Source organism: Emys orbicularis, chromosome 1 (assembly GCF_028017835.1).
Source record: "Emys orbicularis isolate rEmyOrb1 chromosome 1, rEmyOrb1.hap1, whole genome shotgun sequence".
Taxonomy (NCBI): domain Eukaryota; kingdom Metazoa; phylum Chordata; order Testudines; family Emydidae; genus Emys; species Emys orbicularis.
Window position 1 is genome coordinate 347205033 of NC_088683.1, and position 25057 is coordinate 347230089.

At 44.2% G+C, this 25057-nt stretch overlaps 1 protein-coding gene across 1 annotated transcript; it reads left to right on the forward strand.

Annotated features, from left to right (window-relative positions):
• Window positions 1-4919: 4919 nt before the first annotated feature.
• FZD4 (frizzled class receptor 4) lies at window positions 4920-8556 on the forward strand. The gene is made up of 2 exons (XM_065410285.1): window positions 4920-5180; window positions 7228-8556. Exons 1-2 carry the CDS (start codon window positions 4920-4922, stop codon window positions 8554-8556), a joined length of 1590 nt encoding a protein of 529 aa, XP_065266357.1.
• Window positions 8557-25057: the final 16501 nt, after the last annotated feature.

Here is a 25057-nt window from a genome sequence, read left to right on the forward strand (position 1 = left end):
AGGATTTGGATCAGTCCCAGGATTACAGGGCTCTTCCCACTTGAGCTATTCAAACAGTGCGATATATCAATATCATTGATCTTCCTGAGTAGAAGCCCAAGTTCATTAGATGTGCCACAGGCAGATAAGCACATAACATTTCTTGTGATTAATACTTGGCGGCTCAAGTCAACCATCCTTGCCTTTTCCTATTTTGATCTATGTAAGGAAGCTATTATGCATGTGCTTTTCATAGTGTTATTTTAGCACTTAACATATGCATGAGGTTCAGAGTAGGGTAATTACCATCTTTTCCAACTGAGATCACTAGTATGATCTGCCATTGCCTTTCCCATTGCTTTTGTTTTGAAAATTAACTCCCATCATCCAAAAGACTTCCCAAAGCAAACACAGCAATGAAGCAATTTCTAATATTTATTTTATGTTCTAACGGTAAAAAAACAACAACAATGGTAGCCCCTTTTCTGAAAATATATTCTTGTTCATTGTGACTTTAAACACTCTGCTTCTTCCCTAAGTCAATTCACCAGTTCCATGATGGGCAGTAAGTTTTGCTGTGAAACCCACTGAAGATATAATAGCTGAATTGTTTCAGAGGCATTAGGCAAGTGGCCTTCTATGGAGGCAGCAGGTGCTGCTTCAGCACCTAACTGTGGCAGAAGACTGCACATTACAAAGGATTTGCTGTACTGGGGCAAAGATTCATAGATTTTAAGGCCAGAAAACAGAACCATGATCCTCCAGTTTGATTTCCTGCATAAGACCAGCCAAAATATCTGACCCCATGTGACAGTATTTTGCCTATATCATTCTTTTGACTGCTTCATTTCATGGAGTTTTAGTGTACATGTTGTCCAGTTGCTTGTGTCTGATTTAGATAGCAAGCACTTTGGGTCATGGACTGTATCTTCTATATGTTTGTAAAGCACCCTGGGCAGTTATAGTATTATAGAAATTATTAATAAAAATAGTCAAATTTAGTTACAGCAGACAACACTGGTGGTTAAAAATGGGACTTAGAAGAGCTGAGTTCAATTCCTGGCTCTGGCTTGGTCACCCTGCACCTCAGCTCCCCATCTGTATAAAGGAGATGATGATAATACCACTACTTCCTCCCAGGGATGTTGTGAGGCTACATTTCTTGATGTTTGTAGCTAGGGCTGAGCTAGTACGGTGATGGGGGCCATCTAAGTCCCTAGATTGATAAAAGTCTAGTTAAGATACTACTTATCTCATTAGATGTGAACATTTTAATGACCATTCAGTACTCAAACATTCTCACTAGCAGTCGTGTTTATTGGACTTTGGAAGGAGACCATGAAGGCAGCAGTAATAACACCCTGGATCCAACTAAGCTGCTGCAGGAAACCTGGCAGTGGCCATACCTGGAGCAGGTCACGGTGTGACCTTTGCTGTGATTGACATTCTCATCCATCACCCACAACCCTGCAGAGGAGGAAAAGAGGCAACTAACATCTGCTTCAGTAAATTAACTGGACTCCACTGTCTAGTGTGACTGGGAGACTTAAGGGAGAGTGGAGCATCTTTGGGAGCAAGGTATATACTTAGAAACTCATACATATGTTCACATCAAAATATACACACACAGTAATAGGGATCTTAAATCCGGCTTTACAAACAGTTCCAAAGAGCTGTACAAACATCAATTAATTGATGACACATTTTTGAAAAGAGAAAACCAGAACTCATGAGAGAAGCAAAACAATGCTTGGAGGTCTCAAATCAGAGCCCATTTCTCTACTCTTATCTTTATTTTTGACACGATCCTTTATACACAATCACAGAAGTCAGAGATAGAAAAGATCTACTAGATCATCCAGTCCATCCCACTCAAAAGTCAGGATTATATTTCATTTATTTCATTTATTTATTTATCTTATTATATAGGTTTATATGAATGCCAAAAAGGGCAACTATCAGTATATTCTAGGTGCCCTTAACATAACTTAACAGTACAACAAAATTAATACCCAAACATAACTAAAGCTCTGCCATACAATTTAACTCACTGCCAGCAACCCAAGATAACAGAAAAGCCCAAAACCCCTGACCACCCCCTGACACAGACACTTTTCACATACACGGGGAAAGAAGATGAGCTGTGCTGTGTGCTCTGAAGGTCATCAAACTCAATTTTTTTTTTTTTTATTTTTTTTTTGGACCAAGGAGAGAGTGAATTCCTAAGCTATGGGGCCCTCCCAGAGGCACTATGCCAGCAACTTGCTCTTGTCCATATCAGCAGGGATTCAACTTGAGCACCTCTGCGGTTCGGCAAAGGGAGAAATGTGAGGTTTTACAGGTCAAATGAAACACCTTAAGTGTCACCCACAAACCAAGAAGCAACCAGTGCAAATCACAGAACTTGTTGAATATACTCGTTGAAGACACTCCATTAACAAATTCTGCAAATGAAGCCTTGTTCTTTATTACTGTGTATAATTGATGAAGAGATGGCTAAAGATTTTCAGCATCCAAAATTAGTCTATTTTTAACTTTTTTTATGTTATTGGTGGTGGTGGGATTTCTCCCTCCCCCCCCCCAGCCCATTTTTCAGTAAACAAATTTCAATAACCATCTGGAAAATGTTTTTAAAGTTTTTGATAAAAATTCAGAAAAAAATCCAAAAAAGCTACCACATTTTTCACAAACACAAACTTGTTTGGCACCATCGACAATTTTTTGCAAACGAAAAACTGTGTTAGGAAAAAAAGGCACTTTTCAACAATAACAACAAACCTCTAGTTTGAAAAATATTAACCAGCTCTGCTCAAAATGCAGGATTAGGGCACTGACGGCAAGAAGTGCTCAACAAATGGCATTTGCCCATGAATATATGCTGTTATAGTGAGGGATGATTATATTTTTGTCTTGTGAATAATGCCTTTGGCTTGAAATTATTATTAATTATTATCTGTATTGCCATAGTGCCTAGGAGCCCTGGTTATGGACCAGGGCCCCATTGTGCTTGGCACTGTACAAACACAAAGAACACAAAGACTGTCCTGCCTCAAAGAGTTTATAATTTGGGGGCTGCACTGCACTACACTACAAAGTTAGTTCAGCTTCACAACATCATTCAGGGCTGTGAAAAATTTCACACCTTGTGCAACATCATTAAGACAAGCAAAGCCCCCATGCAGACACTGCGAGGTCGCTGGGAGAATTCTTCTGTAGAACTAACTACTGCTTCTCGGAGCGGTGGATTTATTACAGCAACAGAAGAACCCCTTCCATCTCCGTAGTAAGCGTCTGTGCCCCTGTAGCATTTCTAGTGTAGACATCGCCTGAGTAAGCTCCTTCCTTCCATCTTTAACCCAAATCCTGCTATTACTGAATCTGCCCAACCACCAGGCTAATGTGCATCTTCACTTGCATATGTAGGCTCTATTTGCAGCATCCCACTGATTTGGGCAAGAGAAGAAGAAAGCAGTTTCTTGGCCAGGTTGCTGGCACCATTCTGATGTTTCTTAGAGAGGGAGAGAGACGAAAAGCTCAAGTCACATAGCTATTTCCTACTGGATCGACTTTGACATTTGAGTGCATATGACCGCTTTGTGCTGCCCTGTATCTTATCAGGCACTTATGCCTCTGAGATTAGCAGGAGCCACTTGCTACCCAGGTGGTAGACTGTCTTATCTTGGAAGTGGTACTGTGTAGAGACGGGGTAGGATGGGAGGCTTGGGGAATGGAAAAGGGTGAATGAGGGTTCCCCAGCAGCCAAACAGTGAGGCGTTTCCCAGTATGTCTGTGTGGGGGCTAAGAGTCAGAAGGGGTGCAGGAAAGTGCTCCTTAGGAAGGGAGTTTGGGGCATTGCACAGGGGGTGCTCAAGGGTTCCCAATGGGGGGGTTGCTGGGTGACTCAAGGGTGGAGGGGAGGTGATTTTTTCCCTAGGAGTTCTGGGGATAAGTTGGGGCAGGAGGGTTCCCAACAGGGCAATGCCCCTCTGTCTTGCACCCTCTCCTGAGTCAGAGGAGAGGGTGCAAGACAGAGGGGCATTTTACAGAGGTGCTGGGGGGGTAGGATGGTTCCCACTGTGGGGGGAGGTGGGGCATTGCCTAGGGGTGCTGGGGGGAAGTGGGTGATTTCCTAGGAGCGATAGGGGAGGTAGGAGGGTTCTCAGTATGGGGGAAGTGGATCATTGCCCCAGAGTCTGGGGAAAGGGTTCCCAGGAGGGTATGGAGGGAACATTGGGCATTGCCCTGGGGTGTGGGGGAAGGGTTCCTGGAGGAGGTTGGGGGTGAAATTGCCCCGGGGTGAGGCGGGAGGTTTCCTGGAGAGACATTGCGCCGGGATGCGGGAAGGTTGGAGGGGCTGGGGGGACATTGCCCGGGGGTGCAGCGGGAGGGCTCCCCGGAGGGACATTGCCCCGGGGCGCTGGGGGGGAGCATTGCCGGGGGGGGGGCAGTGGGAAGGTTGGGGGAGGTGTCGGGGGGCATTGCCCCAGGGTGCGGGGGGAGGACTCCCCGGAGAGACATTGCCCCGGGAGGGTTCCCTCTCTGGGAGTCGGGGGTCATTGCTCCAGGATGCGGCAGGAGGATTCGGGGGGGGGGGGGGAGCGGAGGTTCCCGGGAGGGATCGGGGGGCATTGCCCGGGGGTGCGGCGGGAGGGGCCCCCCCGGAGGGACACTGCCCCCGGCAGAGGGCTCCCCGGACTCAGGGAGGGCAGTCGGGGCCGCTGCTCCGCCCGCCGTCCGTGGGTCGCTCCGTGGGCGGAGGCGGGGCGGCGCGGTCCCTCCCCTGGGCAGTGTCTCCGCCGGGCCCTTTAACCGCCGGGCGCCCCGCCCCCGCGCTGTCCGGCCGGGCCGTGTCCGCAGAGCGGCCGCGCCGAGCCCGTCTGGCCGGGGGCAGCGCCCGGGCGGTGCAGGGTGGGCGGGCAGCGTGGGGCTGGGCCCGGGCCATGGGGCTGCGGGGCCGCTGCCGCCGCCTCCTGCTGCCGCTGCTGGGGCTACTGCTGCTGCTGCTGCCCGGCGCGGCGCGCGGCTTCGGGGAGGACGAGGAGCGGCGCTGCGATGCCATCCGCATCGCCATGTGCCAGAACCTGGGCTACAACGTCACCAAGATGCCCAACCTGGTGGGGCACGAGCTGCAGGCGGACGCGGAGCTGCAACTCACCACCTTCACCCCGCTCATCCAGTACGGCTGCTCCAGCCAGCTCCAGGTGGGTGCCCCTCCCCGAACGCCAGGCCCGCGAGTCAGGGTGTGCGGGGGGCTCCTGGGAGTGCCAGCCGCCGCCGAGCGCCGGTGTCTCTCCCCCGGTTCCCCCGCTTTGGCAAGCCCGGCACGAGTGACATTCAGCAGCGGCGCTCGCGCCAAGGATCTCTGCAGCGGCCAGAGGATCCCTCCCGTGGAGCAAACCCGACCGGAAAGAGGGGCAGATTGCAGGGAAAGTGCTGCAGTTACGGTGCCAGCTGCACCCCCGAAATGTTGTAAATTCCCCCCAATGACACCCCCACCCCAATTTATTTCCTAACCTAATCTCGTCCTAAGGTGCTAAAAACGAATGGTTTCTAGGGTGGAAAGAGGCAGTTTCGCTTCCAGCAGCAGGGACTATCCCGAATCCCTCCCGTTTTACTTCTTGCATTTGTTCTGCGAACTTCCCACTGACTCCAAGTTTCAATCTGTTGCATTTCTTGCCTTTGTTTTGTAAATCTACTTCAACCTAGTTTCTCTGCTGCCTGCTGACGATTTGGGAACAGTCGTGGGCGGGTTTCAGGTTATTTCTCAGACCAAGTTTCTAGGATAGAATAGCGTGAAAATATCTGCTGGTGTAAACAAAAGTTTTAAAAGAAACTATTAAATGGGTTAAACAAAGATACATTTGGAAACTTCCAGCTGCAAAGTGGCTCAAGATTAGCTTTCCCCTCTGGGTGTGAATCTACAGAAAAGAAGGTACAATAAGGTTACAATAGCATTTAATCTCACAGGGTTTACAGTTGCTGAGAGACTGAAGTAAAATACACAAGGAGTCCCGTTCCCAGTCCTCTTTCTGGAGTAACCTCCACACAAAGTCAGAAGCTAGGAGAAGAAGCCAAACTCTTCTGTCGTTTGGCATGCTGTACTTGTCTGTGTTCCCTTTGGTAGCACAGGAATTTGGATTAGTGTGAAGACTAAAGAGAACACTCTAAATCAGGGTTAATAAATTGGCTGATCTCTCTTTATGGGTTTGAAAATGTCATTTAGCCTAATATTAAAAAAATGACTTTTACAGATCAAGGCATGTGAACTTTCTCACTGACTTCTTAAAGAAAAATATTTATCCTTGAACATCATGAAAGTACAGAGTATACTAAACAGATAGACAGCTTCAAGGACATGACTTTCCAGTTCAGATGCTTGCACATAAAGCCCTTCACTTCTAACCATAAATGACACAGTTGTTATGTGTAAGGAGCTGGTGAACCTTGTGCATCCAGACATAATGGACAGAGGAGGTGAATGTGTGTGTGTGACTTGTCATAAAAAAACAAAGGGACATAGCATAAAATTGTGGTAAGAGAACCCCCTCCAGTAACTTCACTGTAGGAGTTGCATGACTTAGATGTTGTTGAATAACAAACTTACTTCTTCAGATAGTTGTATCCAAACTAATAATTGCTTGGCATTTTTTTTAAATGCTAAGTTTTACACACATCTATTTGCTTTGTGTGTACCAGAATTATAAGAGTCAAGTACTGAGAAAATTACAGTATCCTAATTTCATTATAAGAAAAAATATGATTTATACAAAGACCATATTCAACCGTGAATGTTGTTAATTCAAAGAGCTGTTAATATTGTAACTGTTTTGTTTCAAGTTTTAAATATCTCTATGCAGTCTCGAAAACTAAGGTCTATATATTTGTTAAAGTTTAAATTACGGTACTTATTCAGTTTGTGTTTTGCCCCCTTAAATTGTAAATTTGAGGCTTAGATCTAGGGCTAAGTTCTGTTCACCTTGTGTGAATCTGGCCCATTGACTTCAATAAGGTTAATTCTAGTGAGTAAAGTGATCAGGATTTGGCCTCAAAACACTTTTTTGAACTGAGAACAAGGGCTGAGGTTTTTAGGATTTTTTCCCTTGGTTTCTTTACTACATGCTGCTCCTTGCTTACTTAGGCAAAGTACTGAACAGTACTGTTAAAGAGGATAGAAAGGGAACTTGCTATATAGTCTACCATTTTTATCTTCTTTTAAGCACAAGTTTGATTATTGTTTTTCTCTTCCAGTTCTTCCTTTGTTCAGTCTATGTTCCAATGTGCACAGAGAAGATTAACATCCCAATAGGTCCCTGCGGTGGCATGTGCCTTTCCGTCAAAAGAAGATGTGAACCTGTTCTGAAAGAATTTGGATTTGCCTGGCCAGACAGTCTAAACTGCAGTAAATTTCCACCCCAGAATGACCACAATCACATGTGTATGGAGGGTCCAGGGGATGAAGATGTTCCCCTTCACAGCAAGACATCCTTGCAGCCAGGAGAAGAGTGTCACACAATGGGATCTAATTCAGAGCAGTATATCTGGGTAAAAAGAAGCCTGAGCTGTGTCCTTAAGTGTGGCTATGATGCTGGTCTCTATAGCAGATCAGCTAAGGAATTCACTGATATCTGGATGGCCGTGTGGGCTAGTCTGTGCTTCATATCAACAGCCTTCACAGTCCTGACCTTCCTGATTGATTCATCCAGATTTTCCTACCCTGAGCGCCCCATCATATTTCTGAGCATGTGCTACAATATTTATAGCATTGCTTATATCGTGAGGCTGACTGTAGGCCGGGAAAGGATATCCTGTGATTTTGAAGAGGCAGCAGAACCTGTTCTTATCCAAGAAGGTCTTAAGAACACAGGATGTGCTATAATTTTCTTACTGATGTATTTTTTTGGGATGGCTAGCTCCATCTGGTGGGTGATTCTGACATTAACATGGTTTCTAGCAGCAGGACTCAAATGGGGCCATGAGGCTATAGAAATGCACAGCTCCTATTTCCATATTGCAGCCTGGGCTATCCCTGCAGTGAAGACCATAGTCATCTTGATTATGAGACTAGTAGATGCAGATGAGCTCACTGGTCTGTGTTATGTCGGCAACCAGAACCTAGATGCACTCACTGGCTTTGTCGTTGCTCCGCTTTTCACCTACTTGGTTATTGGAACTTTATTCATAGCAGCAGGCTTAGTGGCCTTATTTAAAATCAGGTCTAATCTTCAAAAAGATGGGACTAAAACTGACAAGCTGGAAAGACTGATGGTCAAAATTGGTGTCTTTTCAGTGCTATACACTGTCCCAGCTACATGTGTAATTGCATGTTACTTCTATGAAATCTCCAACTGGGCTATCTTTCGCTATTCAGCGGATGATTCCAATATGGCAGTGGAGATGCTTAAAATTTTCATGTCTCTGCTGGTGGGTATCACATCTGGCATGTGGATTTGGTCGGCCAAGACTCTGCACACGTGGCAGAAGTGCTCTAACAGACTGGTGAACTCAGGGAAAGTGAAACGAGAGAAGAGAGCGGATGGTTGGGTGAAACCTGGGAAAGGGAATGAGACTGTGGTGTAAACAAAACCTCTGTGCTGACTTCTCTCCCAAGAAGGACTTGTGTATAAACACTTGCAGTAGAAATGTTGCTGGGGAGGTGTGGGGAGGTAAAGTACAAAATCTGTCTCTGAAAAGAAGCCTTAAAGAATAAGCAGAAATTTCAAAAACAGAATAACCATAAACCATGCTGCCCAAAATACGAAAGCCCAGGGCGGCTTGGAACACTGTGAAAAATCTGAACATGTCACATTTTTGTAAAGCAGGTTGCAATGTATTAATGTCATTAGAAGCCACAGGGTCTTGCATTGTTACTTGCATTGCTGATTTTCCTGAATCATGTTATAGTGCATAGAGGAGGAGGGTCAAGTTCTGGGCTGATTTAGGGTCCAATCCTGTGAGGGGCTGGGTGCTCTCAGCTTCAATTGACAGCATCACTCCCTTTGAATTCAGTGTCTTAAGGGATGTGGTCAGCACATTTTAGGATTGGACCCATAGCCGGTACAGCCTGTTGCCTTCATCGGTGTTGCGTGGTGCATAATTCAGCCAAGGATTAGGTCCTCATGCAAATGCCAGCTAAATTTTCCAGGTATGAAAACAACTCAAACAGTGAATTTGTAGGATTCAGTTAGGTGTTAGGATGGATTGCTGTATACCTCAGCTGACAACCTAATACTAACCTCTATATCGGCACACTCTTTGCTGTCTAAAACATCAGTACTTCATTTGAGGTGTTTAGAAGCTTCCCTCCATACCTTTATCAGAAGTAGATTAACTTGGAGTCTGAAGCATATCAGCATATATAGTTGCCATTTATCTCCCTTCCACCCCCCTCCCCCTTTTCCCTGCCCCCTTTTGTCCTTTTTTGATAACCTGGCTATTTCCAGACTCTGACTACTTTATTCCTCTGCATTAATAACTTAGGTTTTTTCTTTTAATAGCTCTCCTTCCTACTGCAATATACAGCTGAGGGAAAGTGAATGAAGGCTCACTTTGGACAAACTCTTTATTCAGCAGAACATGTAGTTTTTCTCCAAGTAAACTTATCTGGCTCTCCCCAGAGACCTATTGCATTAAGCAATTAAGACTTAATATATTTCACTCTGTGTGATTACATCTATGCAGACGCCAGTCTGGGAGAAGTGAAATGTTAAGTTCCTTGGCAACTTCATGTTCACACAGATCAGTTGTATAATTGTGTGTGTCAATTAAAAATAAAAGAACATTCTCCAGCCATGACATAGCAGTACAGCTGACTGGCTCAAACTGTTGGTCACTGAGAGTGACTTAAAAAAAAAAAAAGTATATGTAAGAATGTTATCAGACTTCAGCAACAATGGAGACATTTTCCTTTTTGAAAAGGGCTCCATGGAGAAGAAATCCAACTTCTTCTTGGTGAGTAATTGTTTCATAGTTAGTGGCAAGGTTCCTTGCCCTTGGCCTGTCGCGTTCATAGGGAGCATGAGACTATGAATGCCACAATCCTGCTTGATTAACAGGAAGTATAATGTAAACATAAAGAGCAGCATTTAAGTGCTCCCCTTGAAGGATTTACCAGTAGTTTCACCTGTGTGCCCTAAAATCTTGCTTCATCTCCAGCGTATGGGGGCCTGATCTAGTGAGGTGCTGAGTGCCTTCAATTCCCGTGGACTTAAGTGGTAGCTGAGGGTATTGTGGTCTTTTGTAGGATGAGGCAGGCCTGAAAGGGGTCCCCCCTCTATCTCTCAAACTGTGTTAAAGACACGCATTGTGTCTGTGCTGAAATATGTGCTTAAAAACAAAACAACCTCATCTCAGCCTGCGCAGTTGGGATCAGTCACTAGCAGAGCAAGTGACAACTTGACTCATTCTACCTACAGCACACCATTATGTACTAGCTGAGTGTTCCAAATCCATTCCTCTATCAAGTCTCTTCTATTGGACAGTAATGCCTGTTGGATCTATGTATTCTGGTCTGGAAACAGAGTTCTGCAAGAATGAAAGGTGTGGATGGCTGGGCTTCACCACAGTGCTTGATGTATTTACGATTGGATTAAGAATGCCAAATCAGATGCTACTTTCAAATTCTGAGGGATGAAGGAGAGAAAGTGAGTGGGCCAAATTCATCCAGGCATCCCTCCAGTGAAGTCACGGGTTAATGACCCTAGGTGATTCATACACACTGAACTTCATGCTATTTGATGTGATTGACCTATGCCTTTTTATCCTTGTCATCCCAGAATGTATTGTTAAGGGGGTGACCGTTCCTGTTATCATTGAATTTCAGAGCATGACTCAGTGGATCTTTTACTAGAATGGTAGCACTGGTGATTAGTGACATTTGAAAGTGAGTCAGATGAGGAAGATGTTTCCTTGCATTGCAGGGTGAGGGGATGATAAATCCATTAAAGTTGTGAGGCACTCAAATACTATGGGGATAGCAGTCACATAGCGGCAGTTGTCCTTTGGAGGCATTGTGCCTGCCTAAATTCTCTTGCAGTTATGTACCAGAGCTCAGTGAATTTATTCCTGATTTACCTCAAGGTAATGAAGCAGAGCATCTGACCCAGGGCCACAGAAGCCCCTCTGAAAAGGCACAACTTAACTATGTGCATTTACCTTGCTGTTCTAGTTGTTCAGGCATTTGTGATTGGAAAAGCCACTCTAGATCAGTGGTTCCCAAACTGGGGTTCATGAACCCCCGGGGGGTTGCGAAATGTTACAGGGAGTTCTTGGGGGGGGGGGGAAATTCCCTAATGGTGGACAGAGCTGTCCCTGGGAACCCAGGGCAGCACGGATCCAGCAGTCCGGAGCCCCTGGACTTCCAAGAACTAAACAGATCAAAGCAAGCATATCTATCACACTGCGGAGATTTAAATTTCAAGACTCCTTATAAGAAATGGAAAGAGAGGTGGATATTTTTTGCTGTTTTTAAAATTAAATAGGCAGCTTGTATTGTTTTTAAAATTATTATGAAGAACAAGTTTAAGCTTTGTTGTAACGTGCGTTGTTTGCCCGGACGGCTCAAGACACGAATGCTTGTGTAGGAGGAACTCTTTGAGTTGGCTTCTTAAATACCTTTATGCTGTTTCACATCTGATACTCCTTGATGAAACATAGCCTTGTCTTATAACAGGCTTATTCAAAGTGATACAAGCTATGAAAGTGAGATCTTGGAAGAGTGTTGCCATTTTCATAATGTAATAAAAATACTGTAATGATAAATAATTAATAATAAATAGTGTGTAATAAGCATGTCATAAAAACAAATTTTATATTTCCAAGATCACCGCTTTTATAATTTATACTCAGGTAAAGGAGAAAATCCCTGGAAATATTCATTTTTAGGAAGGTTCACTAAAATGTCAAGTCTCGTGAAAGGGGTTCACAGGTTGTTAAAGTTTGGGAACCAATAGATCAAGTCTGAAGCACGGCAGTTATGAAGACTGAATATCTGCAACTCAGTTTCTCTCATTTCAACATAGTTATGAATTTAAAACCAAAAACTGTGTGACTAATCCTGCCTTGAAAGTGCAGTTGCTGTGGCTATAGAGCTCAAAACTTTACAACAGTTACTTTTTCTGCACAATCCCTTCTCCTCCTTTCTCTCTCAAGCCAGTCCCACCCCCAGTTGGTGTTTTGTGCTGACATACAGGCTTCTGAAATGTCTGACAGACAGGTACAAGCTAAACTACTTACGATAGAGCTTCAGAAAGAGAAACTAACTTGTCGAAGGGAATGGACACTGATAATTTTTTAGATGTACAGAAAGTATATCTGCATTGATGTATGTACTGTAAATTTCTAATTTATCACTGTACAAAAAACTTTGCTATTTAATTTTTGTATCAAAATAAAATTTTGTTAACCTCTGTGAATAAGTAATGGATTCTTACTGTGGCTTGATTTTTTTTTTTTTTTTTTTGTTGGTAAGTTTCCTTTCATAAACTGTCTTTATCCTCCTGTTGTAAACACAAAGCATTGTGGGTTTTTTGCTTTTTTTGCCCCCTCCTCTCCTTCCTTTCTAAGTGAAGAGTGTCACGCCAAGCTCAGGGCAGATTGTCAAGAAGCAGGGCAGAGAACCTGAAACTGGTGGTGTGTTCTATAATTAGATTTCACCAACCCAATAACAAGTGTGAACTCCTGAAGCACTATAACAGTGTTACCATGGAGTCTCAGACAGTCCCCTTGGGCACTACAGTTTATCTCGCCACCCAGACAAGCTGGACTTTGTTAGTCTCTAAGGTGCCACAAGTACTCCTGTTCTTTTTGCGGATACAGACTAACACGGCTGCTACTCTGAAAGCTGGACTTAGTGATAGCTGGTTGCTATTCACCAAAGATCACAAAAGATGCAGGTTGCTTCCAGTCCCAAGAGACCAGTCAGTTACCCTATGTCAATTTGTATCTCAGATCTCACCCCAAAGACAACACTTGTAGCCAATCCTGTAGCAAACTGACTAAGGATTAATTAACTAAGAAAAGAAATGAGTTATTACAAGATTAAAGCAAGCAAACATATACACTGATTTTACAGTCTATGGTTTTAAAAGGTGACTGTTGTAGTAATCTCTCAGCACTGTATGCCTTTTAGGGATAACCAAGGTTGGCCCCGGGGTTCTCTGCTTCTATTTCATAGCTCCAACCCTGTGAGAATCCAAACAGCCAGAGAGATGAAAATTCTCTTGTTCCCTATCTTTATTTCCTTCTTCCAGAGTTCAAGCTGATGGGAAGAGCCCTCTTGCATGTAACCTCTTTGTGGGTATGAAGGGGCAATTGACAAAGCATTTGCATTGTGATGTCTCATAATGGCCCATTTAGTTTTGATAGCCACCTTGATGAGCAGGAGAAGATCCCTTCTGACAGGCTGACAGTTTCAGGGCAAACATTTTTTTTTTAAGTTATAAAGCAAAAACTTAAATATTGCCTTACAGTGTGTGATAAAGATATGTGAGATTATTTTATGCAGTAATTTACAAGCATTTCACATTGTTATGAGATCAATACCCATTTTGAGCATACTAACATGCAAGTGAAACAGACTGGCTTCCAGCACCTGGTTTGCCAGCGTTACACAGAAGACTGAAATCCTTAGCTTAAATGGGTTAGAACTTTGGCCTCAGACCTACATTTGGGTCCAAGCTGCAATCTTCGATGGAAAAGTGCTCCCAGCTATCATTAGTGGACAACAGATAAAACTCAAGACATGCTTCAGCTTCTTGGGCAGCCTTATTCCAGGGAGCCCTAAGTCTGAGTGAGAAGGAACGTTTCCAAAGGGGGTGCTTGGATTCCACAGCTCAAAGCACTGGTGAGGAAGCAGGACTGGGCTGTAGCTTTTCTGCAGTGCATCCAGGCTTGCCTGAATGGATAGAGTCAAACATCTTCACATGCCGAGATGTATGGTGCAGCTCTAAAATGATCATGGAGCAACCTACTGCAGCTCTATTTACTACTGCTCTATTAGTGACTTTAGGGGAAAAAACAAGCAACGCAAGGCCTGGTCCTGCTATTTTTGCTCAAGTAAGGCTCCCCTCTGCTTCAAGTATGGAAGGATTGGTTTTAAAATGTGGAATGCATTCAGAACCTAGAATGAAGGTAGATCATTTTGTCTACTAAGGGCCATAGGTGGTGAGTTATATGTGCCCGTGCTCCACCAATATTTAGGAATCTGGGCCTGGCTCCACCAATGTTTGGGCTTACTGCGCTTTGGGGGGCCCTGCACTTGAGGGGGACACAGGGTCCAGGGGAGCCTGGGGGGTTAGCAGGGGGCCTGGGACCGGCAGCAGTGAGCGACCCAGACCCAGCCCGCCCCTGCTCTGCCCCCTCCCTGCCCCCATTCCACCCCTTTTCCAAAGCCCCCACCCTGCCTCTTTCCGGCTTCCACCCTCTCCCCCGAGCGATGCGAGGAGCGGGCTGGGGCTGGGTCGCTCACTGCTGCCGGCACCAGGACCCCGCTAATCCCCCAGGCTGCCCTGGACTCCACGTCCCCCTGAAGCGCGGGGCCCCCCAAAGCACGGGGCCTGGGGCAATTGTCCCGGTCCGTCCTATGCATGGGATGGCTCTGTTTGGACCCATTCTGAGCACCACCAAAAATTATACAAACCTGGCGCCCATGCTAAATACAGGTCACTCAGTATTGCTGGTGGCTTTTGTGAGGGCCAAATTCTGTTCTTAGTAATCCCTCTGTAAATACATTGGCTAGTATAGAATTATTCCAGTGCAATTGAAAGGTTTTCTTTGTTTTTTTTACTCCATATATGTTCATCAGTTAAGAATTGTAGTTTTCTGCTACCCAACCTGTCTGTTAGTCTTTTCACCAGCCAGTTTGACATCAAAATTACAGCTTATGGTATAATTATTTTACAACTCACAAATCGTTTACATTAGTAGGTGTGCACAGGCTTACTTAGATTAGCATAACCTTACTTTAATACTTAACCAGATCACAAGATAGAGCTGATAGTAATCAGCTCTTATAAAGGAGACGATAGGAGTTGTGTACTAGTCTTTAGGGATTTACGATGGATCAAGTTTTCAAAAGCAGCATAGGAATCTAGGTACCCCAAACAGGATTTACTCACACATTGAGGAGTGCTGCATCCAGGTCACCCAATACATAACTTCTCAATGTAGGTGCCTTTGAATGCTATTGTGGACCCAAAGTTGAATACCAGAAGTAGTAAGGTCCAGATCCTCAAAAGTATTTAGGCTCCTAACTTGCACTGGAATTAATGAAAGTTAGGAGCTTTAAATGCCTATGTGCATAGATGCTGGAACTAGGGGTGCTGGGGGTGCTGCCACACTCCCTGGTTTGAAGTGGTTTCCATTATATGCAGGATTTACAGTTTGGTTCAATGGCTCTCAGCACCCCTACTTTAAAAATTGTTGCAGCACCTCTGCCTATGTGCCCAAAAGTAGAGGCCACTTTCAAAAGCTGACCCGATATGACAAATCAGTCTTGCTTTTCCTAAAGATGGGTCATAATTTGATATGAGGCCACTTACCTCATACAGAACCTAAAGTGAACTTTCCACTGGTCCTTGTTAGATTTTTTTAACGGAGAAATTAACAGCATAGTTGCCTAAAGTTCTCTGGCCACAGAACAGAGACAGCACTGGTATTGACAATGTGAGTTAATTCATGCTAGCATGCCTCAGTCCTGACCTGGAGGGATACAAGAGTGCGGGAGAGACTAGCTCAGTCTGCATGAACCTATAATCCATGTCCTCTGCTGAGACAGCAAGCTCGTAGTAACTACGGTGATGGATGTTGTGAGGTGGACACTCTTACTAGTAAGAACAAAGCTATGTTCACACAGCTCACAGCAACTTTTAAGGCTAGCTTTGAATGGTGACCTACAAATGAAAGCCACAGATGCTGCTCCTCTAGCATTCCAGTATTCCCTGCTTGTCAGTGCTCTAGTCAACAAACCGACACAAACAGGTTTATACAAGACATCAAAATAATATGCACACTGCTTGTAGCCCTGGATTTAATCCAGGAGAGTTCAGTTACAGATTGTCAAAGTTTAGGGAGTTAGAGCACCGCAGTACAGAGCATCTTCTCATCCTTGCAAAACTCCACCCAAACTCTGTCATAGGTCCATTTACAGCTACATTAAGACCACTTTGTGCTGCTCCACCAAAAGCAGTGTAAGAGGATCATCCCAGTGCAGCGGGCTCTTCTGGTAGTGTAGAACTGGATCCTACACCACTGCTGCTTCCTCCAGCTGCCAGAGGGCGCGTGGCTAGGGGTCCTCTGCACCCTGGCAAACTCCAGCTGCTGTAACAGCCTTTGGTGGTTAACAGCCAGCTGTTTTGGTTTAAGCGTGGGGTTGGGACCAGGGGACAGCCAACCTAGGAGTGGGGGAGTGAAAAGGTGGTTTAAAGGGTAAACGCAGCTAAAGAGAACTAATCTGGCAAGGTAACTTAAGGAATCACTGCTCTTCTGTCTTCCTAGGTTATTTATAGTGTGTCCATCACCCTGGAATATGGGTGTCTGTTCTTAAGGGTTTACGTTAACAGACCAAATATACAAATTAAATTCCAGACTAAACTCTTGTTCTAGTGCAAGGTTTATCTTAGTTTATAACTTCAGATTTGTTTCTTGGCCTATTTTCCTGACAGCAGTCTAGCAGTAAAAAAGCCACAATGTATACAGCTAAATTTCAGAGGCGGTGTCTGTCTTCATTTTTCATTTTCTAAATCAATAGGTTAGAACATCCAAACACCAGTAAAAGAACTCACTGTTTGCAGAAATACCAGTAAACAGGCCTTCCTTTTGTATTAACATCAGTATTTAGCTAATATCCTGACTGCTTCTCCTATTTCCTGAACTTACTCTGAAGAAAGAAAAACATCCGGCCGGAAAAGTAAATGCAAATAATTGGAAAATCTGCCTCTCTAAAGTACTAGTAAGGAGTGATAAATAATACTCGTAAGATGCTTATTGCAGGCTACATGCAGAAGCGGCCAATATTAAATATTGTAGACTGAGAGGGTAACTGTAAGTGTTCTAAAGCATATTCTGAAGTGAGCCAAGTAACAGGCATGAAGTCAGTGCTATTTTTACTCAAGTGCTTAAAAATGATTACAAATAAAGATCCACACAATAGTAGAATTTAATTCTTTTCAAAAGATTTTTTACAGCCAACATAACTTTCTGCTTGAAAACAAGGGACGGATGCCATCTAGTGGTAGCATTGGGAGAGGGGTTCTCACAACAAAGTTTTTGGTGGCCTCAGGGTGCGGCCACCAACTCTTGCTGGTGGCCGCTCTGACAATTTTTCCTAAAATACTTAATCAACTTTAGGAAAAACAAATAAATACGCATATATACATGTCCAAATCATTGTAATTTATTTTTGTTGGTTTTTTTTTTTTTGTAGACTCAATAATAAAAATAATGTACAGTTGTCTCTATTCTTTACTGGACCTAAGCAAAATAGAAACAAACAATGTGCTTTGCATGTTCTTGTCTTTCGTTGTTGTTATTGTTTCTTTTGCTTTTTGGCTACTTTTTTTTTTAGACTTGCTAGTTAGTAAGTCTGCTTCTGTGACTGGGGGCCAGGGCCAGACCCTGAAACCTTGCGGCCAGAGAACAGAGCCAATCACCTGCCACCCCAAGGCTGAAGCCAGAAGCCCAAGCCCAAGCCCCACAACCCCCGGGAAGGTGGGGAACTCACAACAGCTGTCTGCTTCTCTGGTGTTTGTGGCTCCAGAGGGGGCAGAACCCAACCCCTGCTGACGGCCCTGGGGAGGGGCCTCTGCTTTGTGCCCTCCCCTTCATTCACTCCCCAGGAGGCTGTGGCCGCACAAAAAGCCCCTGGTGGCCGCATGTGGCCACGCTGGCTGCTTTTGAGAAACACTGCATTAGGCAGACTATCTTTCATTCCATACTACCTGCAATCCACTTATGTGACCCCCATTCATGCTGGAAGTGTACACAAATTTCAAGGACAGTATGTAGCAGCAAATGGGAAAAATTAGTTATTCTTGTCACTATTACAGTTGATATGGCACCAGGCTGGGAATTAAAACCCAAGGTTCCTTCCCTAGCCCTTCACACAAGCAAAACAGGATGTTTTTTGAGGATACGTGTGAGGAAGGACGCCTATCATCTCTTTGTTCAAGTAGTGACAACAGGAGGCACTCCTACCTGCTGTCTCCTCTAGGGAGGTCCAAAGCCTAGGTGTTGGAGTGCCTGGACTAAAGCATAATAGTTACCCGGGAATATCCCTAACTTAGCTATCGGTGACAAGAAATCAGTGCAGCTGCACAGGTGCTTACCCCTTACATGGTGGAGAACAGCTGGCAGTGCCTCACCCAGTAGTATTCGCATATTCAGTTGACCGGAAAGCAAGCAAACCACAACAAAATCATTGTATCTCTTTGAAAGACAGGGGATGTGGACTGGGAGTGTGGAATGGAGAGTCCAGACTATTTCTAAGGATGTTGAAAGTCACTGGCAGAGATCTCTAGACACAAAAGCATAAAAAACTCCATTCCACTCTCAAAACAATTACATTTCTACAACTGTAACCTGACCAGAGCCAAAAGGAGTTAAGAGCCCATCTCTTCTCCTTCCCCAGAGAATGACTGAAGGATGGAAAGAGGCAGAACACATTATCGAAGACCAGTAATCTCTCCCTTCAGCACTCATGTCCCTCAGCATGCCATGTGAGGGTATGGCCAGGGCCGGCTCCAGGCACCAGCCCAGCAAGCAGGTGCTTGGGGCGGCCAACGGAGAGAGGCGGCATGTCCGGCTCTTCTGCGGCAATTCGGCGGCGGGTCCCTCACTCCCTCTGGGAGCGAAGGACCCGGCGCCAAATTGCCGCCGAAGACTGAAGCGGCGGCGGTAGAGCAGATCGCGATCGCGGCTTTTTTTTTTTTTTTTTTTTTCACTTTTTTTCTTTTTGCTGCTTGGGGCGGCAAAAATCCTGGAGCCGGCCCTGGGTATGGCCCTTGACTCTGCATGTTCATGAGCTCCCTGCTGAACACCACCCAACATTGTGTCTCCCAGTCCATGTGGGAGAGGAGGCCATGTATGAGCACACCAGTTAGGTGTAGCATTAGGTGTGGTCCTCCACACTGAGCAGGATGAGTCTCAAGTCCCCCTCCCTTTGCTCTTCATAATGTAGGGTAAATGAAAACGTGAGTGTGACGTTGTGCAGTCTACATGGTTTTATAAAAACATGATAATAAGTGAATATAATGTAACTGGGATAGTTTTATAAAAAATTTGATAATAAGTGACTATAATGCAAATGGGATATGCTTTGTGCAAAAGGTCTCTTGTAAGGTATCATTACAAAGCTCATAAGCTACTGAGTGTGATCATCCTATTTGTAGAAATGTACCACTCTTGTATCTAAAACTAGAAATATAAAATATAACTCTGAGGGCCTATTGTAATTATGTAAAGTGTGGGCCATTAATGATGGTTTGGAATCTTGATGACTCCCATTGTCTGCAGATGGCTGTTTACCTGTGAGTCTCCCTATATATGTGTGTGCTGGCAAGTGAGTAATGAAGTCTTGCAGTGACATGTGATCATGTCACCTGAACTGGAATCCATCTTTAACCTGGTGCTTTTCCAGTGAGGGGAGGGGGTGGAAACCCAGAGGGACAAAGGGTTCCCGCCTTATGCAAAAGATATATAAAGGGGTGGAAGAGAACTGAGAGGGAGAGAGGAGCCATCATGGAGAATCCCCTAGATAACACCTAAGCTGGAACAAAAGCTGTACCAGGGGAAAGAATTGTGCCCAGGCCTGGAAGGTGTCCAGTCTGAGAAAAACTTACTGAAGCATCTCTGAGGGTGAGATTATCTGTATTTAGTTTGATTAGGCATAGATTTGCGCATTTTATTTTATTTTGCTTGTGACTTACTTTGTTCTGTCTGTTACTACTTGGAACCACTTAAATCCTACTGTCTGTATTTAATAAAATCACTTTTTATTTAGTAATTTACTCAGAGTATGTATTAATACCTGGGGGAGCAAACAACTGTGCATATCTCTCTATCAGTGTTATAGAGGGCGAACAATTTATGAGTTTACTCTGCATAAGCTTCATGCAGGGTAAAACGGATTTATCTGGGTTTAGACCCCATTGGGAGTTGGGCATCTGAGTGCTAAAGACAAGCACACTCCTGTGAGCTGGTTTCGGGTAAACTTGCAGCTTTGGGACTAGTAATTCAGACCCTGAGTCTTTGTTAGAGCAGACTGGAGTGTCTGGCTCAGCAAGACGGGGTGCTGGAATCCTGAGCTGGCAGGGAAAACAGAAGCAGGGGTAGTCTTTGCACATTGGGTGGCGGCTCCCAAGGGGGTTTCTGTGATCCAACCCGTCACAGTAGCAGGATGCGTCTCAAGTCCCCCTCCCTTTGCTCTTCATAATGTAGGGTAAATGAAAACGTGAGAATGGGCATATCTGAGGAGACATGGACCTAAACTCAGCCCTCATGTGCTAATGTAATGTAGTACTTACAGTAGCTGTGTTCTAACTAGTGCTACTAGGTAATGGCTGTAATGTCTTGGTAGATGGGGCTCTAAACTGGGAGTCAGGAGACTAGGGTTCTAATCCCTGTACTACCACTGATTTACCGCATGGTGCGATGAACTGAATGGAGTTATAACAGCAGATGATCTGGCCCACCAATCTAGGAAACATCCCCTAGCAACCCTACCTCTTACTCACATGACCATCTTCTGTGATACTGCTGTTCGAGCCATAACTGATTACAAACCACAGTGAGAGGGATTCAGCTGTTGACCCAGTTAAATTTGCAAGCAAACTAGAATGGAAATGTTCTGCAAGATGAACCCTGGTGTGCCCAGGATAATGGGATCTCAGCACTCCTTATATCACTTTGGCAAAGCAATTGAAACAGAAGAAGCACGAGATGACTTACTTCTGCTTCCCAAGCTTTTGAAACTCCCTTGCTGGAGCAGCTAAACTATGAAAACCCTTTTCTATAGTCACAGAAGATTCCAATTAACCTCCTAACAACAGAAGAAAGTCCCAGACATTTGAAGCTCAGTTGACTAAAGAAATGTATGGAGTGGGTGATCAGGAGAAAAAAATCTCCCTCTGAATGAGCGCTCAGCAAAACGAAACAAAACAAAACCACTTTTGATCCTGCTCCCTGCTGCAAGGATTTGCTCATCTCCATCAATTTAAAGAAGGGGGAAAAAAGTAATCCTTCCATTTGGGGGAAAAACATCTTCCTTACTGGAGAAAAATGCTGTTGACCCCCCCTTGCTACAGACAGAGTCACAGCACGCAAGTCACCTCTATATACAAACTGACACCGGGTAACTAATAGTATTTTATTTTTTAAACCAAGTTGCTGCACAGATTAGAGCCCAATTTATGTGGCAGGCAGTGCAGAGCCTTTTTCCTAGTCAAGACAAGGCCAAAGAGGTTAAATAATTGGCCTAATGTTACAGAAGTCATTGTCAGAGCCGGAATTAGAATGAAGGAGTTCCTAGATCTCAAAGCTACACCTCTTCTGAAAGCCCCTCCCCATCTATATCGTATGATGCAGTGAAACTGCCAGACTCAGGCCTTCTGCTCAGCCATGTTATCCAGCAGCCATCCAATCTCCTGCCTACAGAGGGACTGCTGGTGCCTGACCAGGCAGGCCTTGGAGGAAGGAATACTGGTGTGGCTGCCAAGCCTGGTTCCTCCTGGGCTGTATCAGGCAGTGGTTTCTTGGGACATGGCATACATCCATCTGTCTGCAGACCCAGAGAGTTACAAATGGTCAATGACCTCAGAGAGATGCCGGGCTGGTTGGCCTTTTGGATTGAGGAGGACTCTGCACAGGTGAAGGGGCTGTGGTTGTAGGACTGGACTGTGGACCCAGTCCAGGGATTCTCCATTGCCCGATCACAGAGGACACATGGGAAGAATTAGTTGGGACCCACATTTTCTGTGTCAGGAGGCCAGATGGTCTAACAGCAGGGAGCAACGCTAACCTCCTCTGCCTTGAAAGGGCCCCCCCTTCAGGGCTGAGTTTGAAGCTTTAATTTCATTCAATCCTTGGCTTTACCAACAAATGGGCATTAGATGCCACAAGTAATCTCTGCCAGAGCTGAGCTGCTATCCGGCAAACTAGTAACATCCTTTCAGTCCATTGCCTTGCTCAGGAGCAATTTAGATGGCCCACCTTCCCAAGCACAAATTCAATTCTATACAGCCTTGTGCTGCCCTTCTCCATGCTCTGCCCCTTTTGCTACCCAAATGCCCTTTCCAATCCCTCACCTCTCAGTCCCAGTCCTTGGGGGTTTGCTCCTCTTTTTCCACTCCCTATCGTCTGCTCTCTCCTCCACATGCCAATCAGAAGGGCATCACTAAAGGTCTGACTCATCCCTCTGCAGCATAAGTATCTCTTGCAGGACCTTGGACTCATGGGATGATGGGGCAGAATTGATACCAGTGTCCAGGAGGCTTTATTTTGTCAGGCTGCCTGGTCCATCTTAACTAGTCCTTAAAAAAAAGGCAAGTTATTACAGAGATGAGCCGTGGAGGGTGCCGAGTATTGTCTTCTTTGTTCACTCCATAGGCATGTAGCTACTGCTTCTACAAATATTTCATTTCAAAGTAGCTCCAGTCACTGCCAAAGCCATTTCATCCTCCAGCCAACAGATGTTAGGCTGACCAAAGGGTGGCATGGGCTAGAAGAGGGAAGAATACCTCTAACCCAGGGTCAAAGTTGGCTAAATTATGCATTCTTTGGTTTAAATACTAATTTTAAATACTCTGTTAATAAAAGGACAAGATGTCTAAACCAGGAACTAACAAGGGTTGAAGAGTTACGTACCCGTGTGAAGTGTGATGAAAGTTTTATTTCCCTCCTCCTCTCCCTTTTGGGATTTAGTCATGGTTTTCTCTTGCTAGTCCTTTTGTTCTTTGCTTTCTCCACTCCATAGGGCTAAAATTCCATTTGTATTCCACTTGAAGCTGTGTCACAAGAGAGAGTGCTTTTATTTTTTCTTTAAATGGGAAAAGTGCATGCAATTGTAAATACTGGCTCATATCATTCCAATAAAAAAATAATCTATGTAAGCTTAGAAAAATAATTATGCTAAAGCCTATAATTCTGATTAAAGTTGGCCAGGTCATCTCAGCAAGTTTATCGGACAATTTTAATTTGTGAACAACAAAAAAAAGGGGTAATCTGCAAAAAGACTGATTTTTATTCTTATTCCAAGTCATTCATCAAATGTTTTATGGGAACAAGTTTAATCTCATTGATCACTCCCCAACTATTTACTCTATTTGCTTGGTGACCAATCACAGAGCATACTTAAGCACACAGTATTGTTTGCTCCCTTATTGGATGGCAAACCTATGAAAAGGAAGAAGACTTTCATAAATCACTTGTGACACAAATATTTGCATAAACAAATCCACAGGAGCATTTCTGTGACTTCTGGTTCAAATTCTTGTGTAAACACATTTTGAATGCAAAACACTGTCATTCTGTGAGTATTCTTGCAAATTAAAATGACATATGCACATTTTCAGAGAAAGACAATAAAACGGCTCATGGATAGTCATGAAGCAAATTTACCAGGTTTATTCAAACAAATGTTCATGCATAAATGTCCATTTATGAATTTTTAAGAGTTTTCCTAGCTGTACCCCTACAAGGAATCATCAATATTGTCTTCAGAAGAGTGCTACATATTAGAACTAAGGAGCCTACTGAGTTGTATTTGCACTGTGTGGAAAAATAACTACATCACTACACTGAGGCTGAGCCACATCATTTACATCTTTACACTATGCTGTGGTACCAATACATGGAGATGCAACATGAAGTATTGGCTGAGGGCCTGCAAATCTTCATGGGTATGTCTACACTACAAAATTAGGTCGAATTTATTGAAGTCGACGTTGAGCCTCCGATTTAAGCAAGTCGATTCTGCATGTCCCCACTATGCACATTGTGTCTGTGGAGCACATCCTCACTAGCAGGGCTTGCATCGACTCACAGAGCGCTGCACTGTGGGTAGCTATCCCACAGTGGGTAGCTATCAAATTGTCAAACACATAAAAGAACATAAATTGTTGGGCAAAAGTCAGCATGGTTTTGGTAAAGGGAAATCATGTGTTACTAATTTATTAGAGTTCTTTGAAGGGGTCAACAAACATGTGGACAAGGGGGATCCAGTGGACATAGTGTACTTAGATTTCCAGAAAGCCTTTGACAAGGTCCCTTACCAAAGGCTCTTACGTATATTAAGTTGTCATGGGATAAGAGGGAAGATCCTTTCATGGATTGAGAACTGGTTAAAAGACAGGGAACAAAGGGTAGGAATAAATGGTAAATTTTCAGAATGGAGAGGGGTAACTAGTGGTGTTCCCCAAGGGTCAGTCCTAGGACCAATCCTATTCAACTTATTCATAAATGATCTGGAGAAAGGGGTAAACAGTGAGGTGGCAAAGTTTGAAGACGATACTAAACTGCTCAAGATGGTTAAGACCAAAGCAGACTGTGAAGAACTTCAAAAAGATCTCACAAAACTAAGTGATTGGGCAACAAAATGGCAAATGAAATTTAATGTGGATAAATGTAAAGTAATGCACATTGGAAAAAATAACCCCAACTATACATACAATATGATAGGGGCTAATTTAGCTACAACTAATCAGAAAAGAGATCTTGGAGTCATCGTGGATAGTTCTCTGAAGACGTCCACGCAGTGTGCAGTGGCAGTCAAAAAAGCAAACAGGATGTTAGGAATCATTCAAAAAGGGATAGAGAATAAGACGGAGAATATCTTATTGCCCTTATATAAATCCATGGTAGGCCCACATCTTGAATACTGCGTACAGATGTGGTCTCCTCATCTCGAAAAAGATATACTGGCATTAGAAAAGGTTCAGAGAAGGGCAACTAAAATGATTAGGGGTTTGGAACGGGTCCCATATGAGGAGAGATTAAAGAGGCTAGGACTTTTCAGCTTGGAAAAGAGGAGATTTGATAGAGGTATATAAAATCATGAGTGGTGTGGAGAAAGTGAATAAGGAAAAGTTAT